Source organism: Vigna radiata, unplaced genomic scaffold, assembly GCF_000741045.1.
Source record: "Vigna radiata var. radiata cultivar VC1973A unplaced genomic scaffold, Vradiata_ver6 scaffold_221, whole genome shotgun sequence".
In the NCBI taxonomy this organism is placed as follows: Eukaryota; Viridiplantae; Streptophyta; class Magnoliopsida; order Fabales; family Fabaceae; genus Vigna; species Vigna radiata.
In genome coordinates, this window is record NW_014543248.1 from 348195 (window position 1) to 360104 (window position 11910).

At 32.9% G+C, this 11910-nt stretch overlaps 2 protein-coding genes across 2 annotated transcripts; one reads left to right on the plus strand and one right to left on the minus strand.

Moving 5' to 3' along the window:
* Positions 1 to 2629: 2629 nt before the first annotated feature.
* LOC106753375 lies at positions 2630 to 3766 on the plus strand. The gene is made up of 3 exons (XM_014635170.1): positions 2630 to 2980; positions 3062 to 3157; positions 3248 to 3766. Exons 1-3 carry the CDS (start codon positions 2630 to 2632, stop codon positions 3764 to 3766), a joined length of 966 nt encoding a protein of 321 aa, XP_014490656.1.
* Positions 3767 to 6211: 2445 nt separating this feature from the next.
* LOC106753367 (ammonium transporter 2) lies at positions 6212 to 10066 on the minus strand. The gene is made up of 4 exons (XM_014635164.2): positions 9034 to 10066; positions 8362 to 8647; positions 7895 to 7998; positions 6212 to 6821 (listed from the first exon to the last, which is right to left on the minus strand). Exons 1-4 carry the CDS (start codon positions 9673 to 9675, stop codon positions 6393 to 6395), a joined length of 1461 nt encoding a protein of 486 aa, XP_014490650.1. The 5' UTR covers positions 9676 to 10066; the 3' UTR covers positions 6212 to 6392.
* Positions 10067 to 11910: the final 1844 nt, after the last annotated feature.

The window sequence follows — 11910 nt, forward strand, 5'->3', positions numbered from 1 at the left end:
GGTGTTGGAAGTGTGAGGAGATTATTTGGTTATTTTTCCATGTTTTGTGGCTGCAAAGATGATGATGTATATGTAGGAGGTGGAAGATTAAAGCAATTTTAATTCTTTGTGGTCAATTGCTTGTTTCCGTCGTGTTATCTTGGTTGAAGGTACATTTTCATTTGACAATATTAGATGTATTTATCACTTCTTTAAGCATCATATCATATTGTCATGTTTACAGGTTTGGTTTAAGGTGGCTGTATTATTTACAAGTTGAGATTTGAAATCAATTATATAATTGGAGAAGATTATTTGAGATTAAGTGCATCTTGCAACATGTGTGAGTGATATTGGTTGCAAGTCTGTTGCTAAATTTTGGCTTCGTCTTAGTAGAAATCTTGATAAGTGTTGAAGAGGTATGTGTTAGAAAATGTTAGAATGAGGTTATTGAATTACGTTATTTGTTGATTTTAAGTAATATATGAATGGGTGGTTGGTGACCTATGTAGGTGGTCATAGTGTGTGAAGCACAATCGTGGCTATCTTTGCAGTGGCATATTTTTTTTCTTGTTTTGGCATTTATCATTGAAGGGCAAGCATAGTCTGTGAAGGACGACTATCTTTGTGCATGAATTGAAACCCAAGCGTATGAAGGTAGATTATGAATTAAAAAAATTTAAGATTTTATTCAAGCATTAATCTAATATATTGATTTTAAGAGGTTTGGTGTTACTTAGCTCTAAATCATTGAAAATTGGCATCCAATATCTATAGTGAAGAATTAGTGAATATTTGAGTACATTGGTTGGTGTTGGAGTGCAATATTTTGTCTAATTCTTTGTTGAAATTCCACGTACACAGATCTTCAAGAGGTAAGTCTTATGTGTTATTTAATTATGTTTATTTATAATAAATATAGGAATGGTTATTAATGTGTTATTTAAATATTTTTTGGTTTTTTTGTACTTAATTTATGAATGTATTCATGTACTTTATTTATGTATGAATAAATAATATATGAATGTTTGAATATAGGAATGATTTATGTTTAATGAATGTATGAATGCATGATGTTAATTATAGTATGATTATTTGTTTAAGTAAAAATATATGGAAGAAGGATTAAACTTGTCGTACTTGGATGGTCAAGATATAGATGATGATGTGGTTGGTGTTGACTTTAATATAGTCGCAATGCTACATCAACACTTACAAATAACTAGCTCCATGGTTGTACTAACAATGTTATGCATTGTTTCTTATGCCTTGAACATATTGAATATGTTCTAGAGTGATGCAAGTAGTGTTAGCAATTTCCTTCCCGACAAAGACCGTCGCAGACAGCAGTTAATGTCGTACTTGGTTCAGTCGTGACATTATTCGGATGGATCCAGAGACATTTATTAATCTTTGTGAGAGATTAAGAGCAACTGGGTTAGTTAAAGATGTCATTCGCTCCACAGTGGAGGAACAAGTTGCTCAATTTCTTTATATAATTGGACATAATGTTAAGAATCGGGGTGTCGCTTTTTTCTTTCATCGATCTGGGCGACGGTAAGCAAACACTTTCACAATGTGTTGGATATTATTATAACTCTAGAATTAGAATTTTTAACTCAGCCATCAGGAGATGAGGTTCATCCATATGTCTTGAACAACAGTCGGTTTTACCCTTACTTCAAGGTAATGATTTCAATGTGTCAGTCAGACTATTATTTTATGAAACGATGTTAATGTTATGCAGTTGTATGATGACTTCTTAATTCAATGTTTAGGATTGCTTAGGGGCGATAGATGGTACTCACGTTCGTGTAAGGGTGCCAAGAGAAGATACTCCGAGATTTCGTGGTAGAAAAGATTGGCCAACTCAAAATGTGTTTGTCGCATGTGACTTTGATATGAAATTTATCACATACGTTCTAGCTGGGTGGGAAGGTACAACATTTGATTCTAGAATCTTAAAAAGTGCTCTTGATCGAGATAATCTGTTGGTCATCCCCCAAGGTAAGTGTCTGCATTGGGATATAATGATTGGTTATATATTACGTAATAAATACTGATGTGTAAATTCATGTAGGAAAGTACTATCTCGGCGACATTGGGTTTATGCTGAAAAGTACGATTATGACACCATATAGAGGCATCAAATATCACCTTAAAGAATTTACACACAGAGGACCAAAAAATGCACGAGAGCTCTTTAACCATCGACATTCATCACTGAGAAATGTTATTGAAAGAACATTTGGTGTATTATTTAAGAAGAAATGGTTCCCTATCATTGCAAGTGGCACTGAACCACATTATGGATTGGAGACAATGACGGATATTATTTTAGCTTGTTGTATCCTACACAACTTTATCCGTGGAGTTGATAGGGATGGCCCATTACTTAATGAGGTTGATAATGAGTTAAATGAAAGGGAAGAGCAGAATGTGTCATCCTTTCAAGTTTGTGAAGATGATTATAGGGTTGGTAGTACTATTAGGGATGCCATAGTGGATGAAATGTGGCGAGATTATCAAAGTTCATAGTTATTGTAATTAATATTTTGTGATGACTCTGTTATTTGAATTTGACATCTTGTTGGTTTTATGAGTAATTGAACTTCACTTATTACACTTTTCTTTATCAAATAGGTTTATCATGGACAGAGGTAAGGGTGCTGCGACTGAGTCCTCCGGTGGTATGAGAGAGTTTTGCAAATGGACTGAGGACATGGATGCAAGGCTTTTGCATTCAATGGTTGAGGAGAATTGTTTGGGTAACAGAGTTGATGGCAGCTGGACAACCCAAGCGTATAATAATATGGGTCAATACCTTCATAACTCAGGTTATGTTCATGTTAGTAAAACTAATGTAAAAAATCATCAAAAGGTATTGAAAGATAGATGGCGTGAGGTTCATGACCTCTTTGGTGCATTGAGTGGTTTTGCTTGGAACGTCGTCACTCTGAGGTTTGAGGCTGAAGACGAAGTCTGGGCTGACCTCGTTCAGGTATTTGTTAAACATTCAGGTTTGGTGGATTACTAAAATACATAAGTTCAACCACTAACTGTTTCATGTACGTTGTTTCAGTCGAGGCTAGTTGCATCAAAGTGGAGAGTTACCAGCATAAGACATTATGATTTGATGATGGAGTTATGGGCTGTTGATAGAGCTATTGGGAGTGATGTTTGGACCGCTCGTCAAACACGTCGTCAGCGGGTTGCCCCTCGTGTCAGTGTTGATTTGAATCAGAACATAGAGTACATTCCTAAATAGCCTGACTGGACGGGGTATGGAGACCCAACTCTGCCATCGCCTCCTTCATCGGTAGATGAATATAGTCCAGGGAACACTCAGTTTGTGCCTTCCGTTCCATCCAGTGGAACTTCATCCTCTAGAGGCTCCAAGAGGAAGGCATCCATGGTCGATGTCATTGATTCCCATTTTGAAAGGATGTCGACCAGTCTGGAGGGTTTCACGAATGCCCTTACCTCTTCAAATGTGCATTTCGGGGTCATTTCTAATGCAGTCGTAGAACAAGTCTCAACGATAAAAGAGAGGAATGAAATATTACGTTCCCAAACCGAGGTTCTTCGTCGGACCCAAAACTACACATATACAGAATCTAACATTTATGATATGCTGAGTGGGATGCACATATCTGATGAATCTTTGCTAGAGCAATGCTATGACTTCTTGTGTGCAAACCCCACATGTGTGAAGAAGTTGATGGGACTTCCACCGCATAAGCGGTGGAATAAATTATGTAAAATGATATCGAGGAGAGATTTTTAGGATGTCTTATATCACTACTTGTATTAGTTTTATATTATGAGATCTACCTCTATATGTAATTATGACTTCTGATTTTCATCCATCCTAAATTTTTAAGTAATGTTTATGCTTATGATCTAATTATTTATCATTGGTTGTTATTGCTTTGTTTTCATTTATTGTTTTGTTGAAGAAATTGTAAAATGGCGTCATCATCAAGTAAAAGGTCCCGAAAAAGTCGTAAGGGAAAAGAAACCCTAACTGAGTCAAAAGATGCAGCATATGTCAGACCATCTCTTGTGGAACAATTAGATCAACATCGTTTCTTCACTCAAAGCGAGCAGATGGAAAACTATGCAGCTGATTTCTATACGAGGAATATTGTCGTTCCTAAATTAATGAATTTTGAATCATTTACCGGTTCAGGGTTATTTTTCCAACATCATCTTATATTTCAAGGGGTGGTCGAATTTCTGACACTATAGGCACCGTTCTATCCAGATTTAATCAAAGTTTTTTATTCAAATCTCAAGATTTCTAGGAATGGATATTTGATTAGTGAGGTCCACAAGAGAATAATCAAATTGAAACATGTTGATTCGTTGAATATTGTTAATATGAAGTACGAGGGTCAAAAGTTGTGTTATTCAACTATCCCAGACGACTTTCCTTATGATCGGGAGATGGCATTAGCTACTATGGTGAGACCAGAAATGCAGGGTCAACGTGTTAGAACAGTTGGTTCTTTGAATATTAATGATAGACTTCTACATCATGTTATTGTCCACATGTTATCTCCCCGACCTAAAAATTTTGCAAGGGTATTGCAGGAGGATATCTTTATAATATGGGTGCTTAAAATTAATATACTTATCAATTGGCCTCATCACATCATGCAGCATATGCTCAAATGCAAGGCCGGTGACGTACCCCTACCATATGGTGTATTGATCACCCAAATCATGCAATATTGTGGAGCGCATGTAGATGACGATGCCAGCACTCATATTGGGACCAGACATCATTTTTCAATTAATTCTTTGAAGATGTTGAATATAGTTAATGTCAATGGTGTTTGGCAACACGATGTCGGCGATGATGAAGAAGAAGAACAACCACGCATGATGACAACCCTATGCAACCTCCTCCAGATCTTTCAAATCCTAATATGATGACTCAAATATGGGAGGAGGGTACAAGACTTGCAACACAGAATGCAGGGTATGGAACAAATGCAGGGGCGGGTTCAACNTATTGAAGATAACTTGGCAAACCTTTCTCTCGACATGAACCGACAGTTTTCTTAGCTGAATCAAAATGTTAACTTAATTCTTCACCATTTAGATGATTAAGTTGCTGACTATGACGTCACTGTATTGGATGACTTTTTATTTCATGTAATGGATAATTATAACTTGGGTTAATTATCGGCGGTCTACAAAATTAATAAATCTCACTTCCATAACAAATAAATTTATACTACTTAAAACTAAATTATATCACAAACAAGTACTATATTTAAAAAAAAAATCATTTCATTAAAGTATAATTTAATTAAATTTATAAATTTTTTTTAATAATTATTCCAAATTTTTAACTCTTATTAAACATTTTTACAATTAAATATAACATTAATAAATATCATTTTATATTACTTTAATACCTAGAGGCATTTTGGTAATCTTCAATTTCTACCAATTAAACAAATTTTTTAAAATTGTCACATCAATCAAATCCTACACTAATTCTCACAAACTTCACTCCCAAATCCACTCTCAATCACCTTCAAATCCACTCAAATAAACACAAAAAAAAATCATCCTCAAATCCACTTAATCACTTTCCCCCAATTACCCCAAATAAACACACCCTAAGAAAAAGTATGATCCGTTGGAGATTAAAGTTTAAAAGAAAGAAAGGTCATGTTCATTCTTTGAAAGACTCGTCAAAATGTGAATTTAGTTGAAAATCCATTTACGATATAAACTCTATTTGAGATTGGATAATTATTCATTCTCCTGTTTTTCTCTTTCTTCTCTTCTTCTCACCCATTTATTTATAATTTATAATAAAAATTTCTTCAAATTAGACAAAACAAATTGATGCTTAATTTTATCTAAAAAAACACTTATCGATAATAAACATTTTAATTTATTCATGAATTTATCTGTTGATTTATTGACAAATATTTCTTTCAAAATTTCATTGACATAAAAAATGTATCGAACAACAAAATTTTAATCTATCAATTAATTTTTAATCAGCAATTAAAATTTTAAAATCAATAATTCTTAAAATTCGTCTAATAATTATATTTTTCAACCATAACTTCTTCCCTATAAAATCATATTTTAAAAACACAAGTTACCTATTATTATAAAAAATTTAAAAGTGGTTGATAAATTCACCTAAAAATTATATCACTAGTAAAATTTACTTCTTTACCTAAAAAAAAAGAAAAAGGAATTTATCAGCAATAGATAACTCTAACTTCTCTGCTGGAGGAACTGGAGAAAAAATTTACACAATGAATGTTAAAGTACATCGAAGATCTCTTACCACAAAAATGACAGAACCAAATTTCTACTTACAGCACTCGGTGATTCATCATCTACTAATCTTATGAAACGTAGATTAACTTCATAAGCTACAGGTCTATAGTGAATCCTCTTGCACCATTCACATAAGGTGAGACAGCAGTGTTGGAAGTCTGCAAGGACCCATGTCTGGTTGGGTCATATCTTTCTCCGTCACCCCATAGGGCATACGCTTCCTCCCCGTGGACGGCGTCGTCGCCGGTCTCCAGCTGCTCGTCCGGCATCCTCAACGGTATGAACAGTTGTATGAAAAGGAGAATGATGGTGGTGGACACCAAGTTCCATGCAATCACAAACATCGCCGCCACCAATTGCTTCACGAATTGCATGCCACCTTCTCCTCCATAGAACGCACCCCTTGAGTTCGTAACCGGCAATAGTAACCTACACAAAGCTGGTTCTGCAAATAGACCTGTTTGAAGACCACCCAAAAACCCAGCCACGGCATGCGTGTGAAACACACCAAGGGTGTCATCCACCTGAACACAACATATTTTCACAAAAAAATTAGCTGAGTACAAAGAAAAAAAAGTAATTTTTGACAAAGATAAATTTTTATGAAAAAAGTTTTCTTAACCATTTTTTTTACAACTTTTTTTAACACAAGGGTGGTGATTTGTGATTGGTTCGTTTTAAATATTTTTTAAAAATAAAGTCAAACAAACCAATAAAGTGATGACACATGTATTATTGTCAAAAAGTTTTATATTCATTTTATACTGGACAATGATATATTAACAACTTTTTGATAATAAATTATGTGTCAAAAATTTGAAACAGACCGGTCACAAACTAACTGTTATAAAAAAATTTGTCAAAAAAAAAATTATTAAAGGAACATTTCCTTTTACAGTATCCTTTCTTATTTTTTGTTTTTTATTACAAAAATTTATACTTTTATAATTATTTTATCTTTATATTACATCAAATGAATATAAAAATGTATATAAAAATGTGTTATAATACCATTACTAGAACACAAACAATCTATATACAAAGCTTTCATAGTAACCAGCTAAATATGAATGATTCACGAAATGCTTTTTTAAGGAAGAAAAATTCGATTCAAGTGTTATTATTAATTTAGTTGAAGTTTTGGTGATATGATAGGTATCTTTAAGGAGTAATTAGCAAGCCTAGATTGTACTTAGACGAAAACGTCATAACGCCATTATGGTAAAAAGAAGGATTCAAGGAATCGATTAAAGCAGAGAAAAATCCTTTCAAAATGTGTTTGCCCATTTTAATAAACCAACAGGAATCCCTAGATAAATTCTAATTAAAGACGGCATTCATTTCATCTCATCTATTTTTAATTTAAATAATAACAAAAAGAAAAGAAAGTGGGTGGAATCAACGTTGATTATTTTTTCAATATTAAATGAAAATTCGTAAACACGTGCACGTGTGGAATGAAATATGTGTAACAAGAATAATAAATATGGTAAATGGTGTACAAAGATAAGAAAAAAAAAAGAATGAAAAATAGTGAATATAAAATAGAAATATTTTGGTAAAAATATGGGTGTGAAGTGAGAAAATAAAGTGTTACCTGTTGCAACAATGTTGACTTTTTATGCAAAATCATCATGGTGACCCATGGAATGCTCCCAGATGATATTCCCATCACTATAGCAGCCCACGATTGCACAAGCCCTGCAAGTTGTTCTCACAATCAACTCATCTTAATAGTCAACAAAAACTGCATCTACACTTATGATCATTAATAAAGAATTAATCATTCTCATTTTTAAAAAATTCCTTTTATCTTTTATATATATTATATTCCACAAGTGTGAAATACTTTATACTAAATTCAATTTAACATGATGCTTGTTGAATGTGTATGTAAATATCATAAGTTGAACTCATTTGTGTATATAAACATGTCACAGTAAAAGTCATTTGCAATATTTGTGAATGACGGTAACTAAGTTTCGTAATATATGAACAAATTTGGTCTAACAAAGACAATTCTCTGTTTTCCTTTTCAGCTGATATAAGGAATGTTGATCATACCTGCTCCTGGTGTGATGCATGCAAGACCAGTCATCATGCCCTGCACAGCTCCAATCACAGAAGGTTTCCCGAAGACAATGACATCCAAAGTTGTCCATACAAGGAGGCTTGTGGCTGCTGCAATGTTTGTGTTCAGCACAGCAACTGAAGATGCAATATTTGCAGCATATGGTGCTCCGCCATTGAACCCTGACCAACCCATCCACAACAACCCTGCACCTGCAAGCATCAGTAGCACATTGTTTGGTGGAAACCTCTCTCTGTCACTCTTCAACCTTGGCCCAACCTGCACAATTTATCAGTGGTGCCACTGTCAGAAACCAACTTTCTACACATGATTCAATGAACATGAGCTTCCTCTGCTGCCCAAATTTGATGGTCAAAACAACAATTGATTAATATGTTTCGAACTGTTGCTTTCGGAAAGACATTTTTCTCTCGACAGTTTAAGAAAATTGATAAAATATTAACGGTTATTTCTTCCAAAATCAACGGAAAAAATAGAACTTGGACCCTGTAACAACAAGGATGATAATTTTTTTTTTCTGCAATTTTTGACACCAAAGATGAGATTTTGTTAATGATGAATGCAATTTAAAAGATACCCTTCAGACTTTTGAAGCAAATTTTCATAGGGTTATGAAGAAAATGAAAAAAGGGAAGATTTATTACCCAATAAGCAGCAGTTAAACCGGAGATTCCAGAGGAAAGGTGGATGACATAGCCACCAGAGTAATCTATGACACCCCATTGATAGAGAAAGCCACCACCCCAGAGACTGAAAGCCCCAACAGTGTAAGAAAAGATTAACCAAAGAGGCACAAAAGCCATCCAAGCCTTGATGTTCATTCGGCCAAGGACAGAACCAGCCAACAAGATGAGAGTAATAGCAGCAAAAGTGAATTGGAAATAAACAAGTGTAGCCATGGGATAAAAGGGTTCTTCAGCAGGGGTCTCAACAGTCCCATTATCAAAGCGGTGGGTGGTTTCCATAACTATGGCTCGTTTTGTGAGAAACTTTTGACCCAGTGCTGGGGCACCCTTACCCCAGAAGGGCAAAAGTTCCTCCCCAAAGGCCATTCGGTAACACACAAGCACCCAACAAATGAGAACTGCTGCAAAGGCATAGAGAGCCATGAAAGCCGAGTTAACAGCCCACTTTTTCTTTACTATGCTGGCATAGAGAATCACAAGACCTGGCATGCTTTGAAGACCAACAAGAGTTGCTGCTGTTAACTGCCAAGCGTTGTCCCCTTTGTTCAGCCATCCGGGTGCTGCAGGAAGGTGTTCTTGGTAAGCCAAAGGAGTAGTCATGGTTGAAGATGCTTCAATTCTTGACAAGCTCTTTCACCCTTCACAATTGCTATCTCTTTGATCCAATATATATATATGTGTGTGAAATCAAGGGCATGTCCAAAAATTGTCTCTCCAAAAAAGACAGCTAAATCTCTGCTAAGTACTCAGATTTAGTATTTTACCGTTTCACATGAAAGATCAGAGAAAAAATTGCGTGCATCCTATGAAGTGGTACAGTATTTGAAAGAAATCACTTTGTTGTTTGGATTCATGAAAGTAATTTGAAAAGTGGGATACTCGGTTTGATTGAATCTCTCTATAAAGGTTTGTGTAAATTGGTGTTGGCTTTTCATAAGTGGCTGCAGCAATTCGCTGGATTTAGAAGGAAAAGTCAAAGTTTCTTTGGCAGACTATGACTTTTAGTTGAAAATGATGGGTAAGCATAGAGTACAAGAGGATTGGGGAATGTTACAAACACGTGGCGTGCGAACGCATGAAGGAGCACTTTGATTGGTGAGTCAAAGCACACGCAGGACTCTTATGAACACTGCAAAATTGAAACTTACATTTTATAACTAATTTTGCTTCTTATCAGTGCTTGTTTTCATTCTTGATAATTTTGTTTTCTAAAAAAAGGACTTAAATAATTTTATTTCAATGTTTGGAACCCTATCTGAACATACTTAAGGAAAAAATTAACTACAAATTTATTAAACAACATTAATGACAGAAGAAATAGTACCTACGATGAAACGTCAAGACAGAATATCACTTCTCATTACATAAAAGTTTTGTAAGTTAGATATTTCTTAAGTTAAGAAAATTAATTCAGTCTAAGTCACTTTTAATATGTTAGAAAATTTTTATGTAGACTTGACATAATTATATTTATCTATTTTTCTAAACAGTAATCATACTTAGAAAGTAATATTCTAAAAATAAAAACATGAATGTAAATTAATTAAAAATTAAAATTATTCAAACAATTCAAATATTAAACTGTTAATCTACATAATTAAAAATAATAAATAACTATAAAAACAAATAATTAAAGACTAATTTGATAAACTATAAATTATTTTAACTCTATGTAAAATATGTTTAACTTTGAAATAAAGTAATTCAAATTTAAATTAATATATATATATATATATATATATATATATATATATATATTTAAAAAACATTCTAGCTTCTGTAATCCAACTCAAACTCGTAAATAACAAGGTTGAAACTGATTATGTGACAGTACAGTGGAGTTAACAGAAAAAAGAAATTGTGAGAATATAGTGCAAAACTGGGACCAGTATTTATTGGCGACCATCTAAAGTAACAAAACGAAATTAATGGTGAGAAGATGGGTCGGTAACGATACCAAAACTACCAACCAACAATTTCCTTTTTTATAAATTTTTATTTTTCAACTTACAATACAACAAATACAGTATTCATTAATACATGCTGTAAACACATTGCTTAAAGCAAAAGTTTAATCTTTTAATATTTTACTTTTACATTTGCTTCTTTAATTATTTAAATAACTAGTTTCCTTTTTTTTTTTTCTTTTGTAAACATATGTATGAGAACAAAATGGAAAAGTTATATAATAATACAATGGTTATCAATTAATTTATTTTAACTTATAAAATAAATATTATTGTTTTCTATACTTTTATTTTCTGGAGTTCATATGACTATACTAAAGTGGTTTAAGTGGACCCTTTCATTTTCCATTTTCATATATATATATATATATATATATATATATATATATATATATATATATATATATATATATATATATAATGAAATTAATTTTTTTTAATTGTATAATTAAAAGAGTATAAATAATTTATTTTTCACACATTTTCACTTTCTATTTTCATCCATTATCTGTTTTTTCTATTAAAAAATAACTAAGAGACCAAAATAAAGTTTTTTTTTTAAAAAAAACTTAATAATTAAACTAAAACAAATAACTAAATATATAATAGAATTAAAAGTTGTATTTTAATCATACATATTCATTAATTGAAGGAAAGGATACTGACCACTGATAGTTAGGTATGATAAATGCAGATGAGAGAAGTTATCAATTTTGTACTTGTTAACTTCTCTGTATATCAAACTGCAATCACTTTTTTTTTTTAATTACAAATTTGTCCAAATTCTCAGCATAATAAAACTAGTACGGAACATGTTTTCAATTTTTTTTAATAGATCAATTAAAAAACACAATTTCTCTTCATAATA

Bases quoted from the DNA above. Each gene is read 5' to 3' on its own strand.
- LOC106753367 (XM_014635164.2), bottom strand. From the start codon at position 9,675: ATGACTACTCCTTTGGCTTACCAAGAACACCTTCCTGCAGCACCCGGA. The intron at 8,648-9,033 runs GTAATAAATCTT...TAAATTGTGCAG, and splicing joins GTTTAACTGCTGCTTATTGG to GTTGGGCCAAGGTTGAAGAG. The intron at 7,999-8,361 runs GTATGATCAACA...AACAACTTGCAG, and splicing joins ATGCATCACACCAGGAGCAG to GGCTTGTGCAATCGTGGGCT.
- LOC106753375 (XM_014635170.1), top strand. From the start codon at position 2,630: ATGGACAGAGGTAAGGGTGCTGCGACTGAGTCCTCCGGTGGTATGAGA. The intron at 2,981-3,061 runs GTATTTGTTAAA...ACGTTGTTTCAG, and splicing joins TCTGGGCTGACCTCGTTCAG to TCGAGGCTAGTTGCATCAAA. The intron at 3,158-3,247 runs GTTTGGACCGCT...ATTCCTAAATAG, and splicing joins ATAGAGCTATTGGGAGTGAT to CCTGACTGGACGGGGTATGG.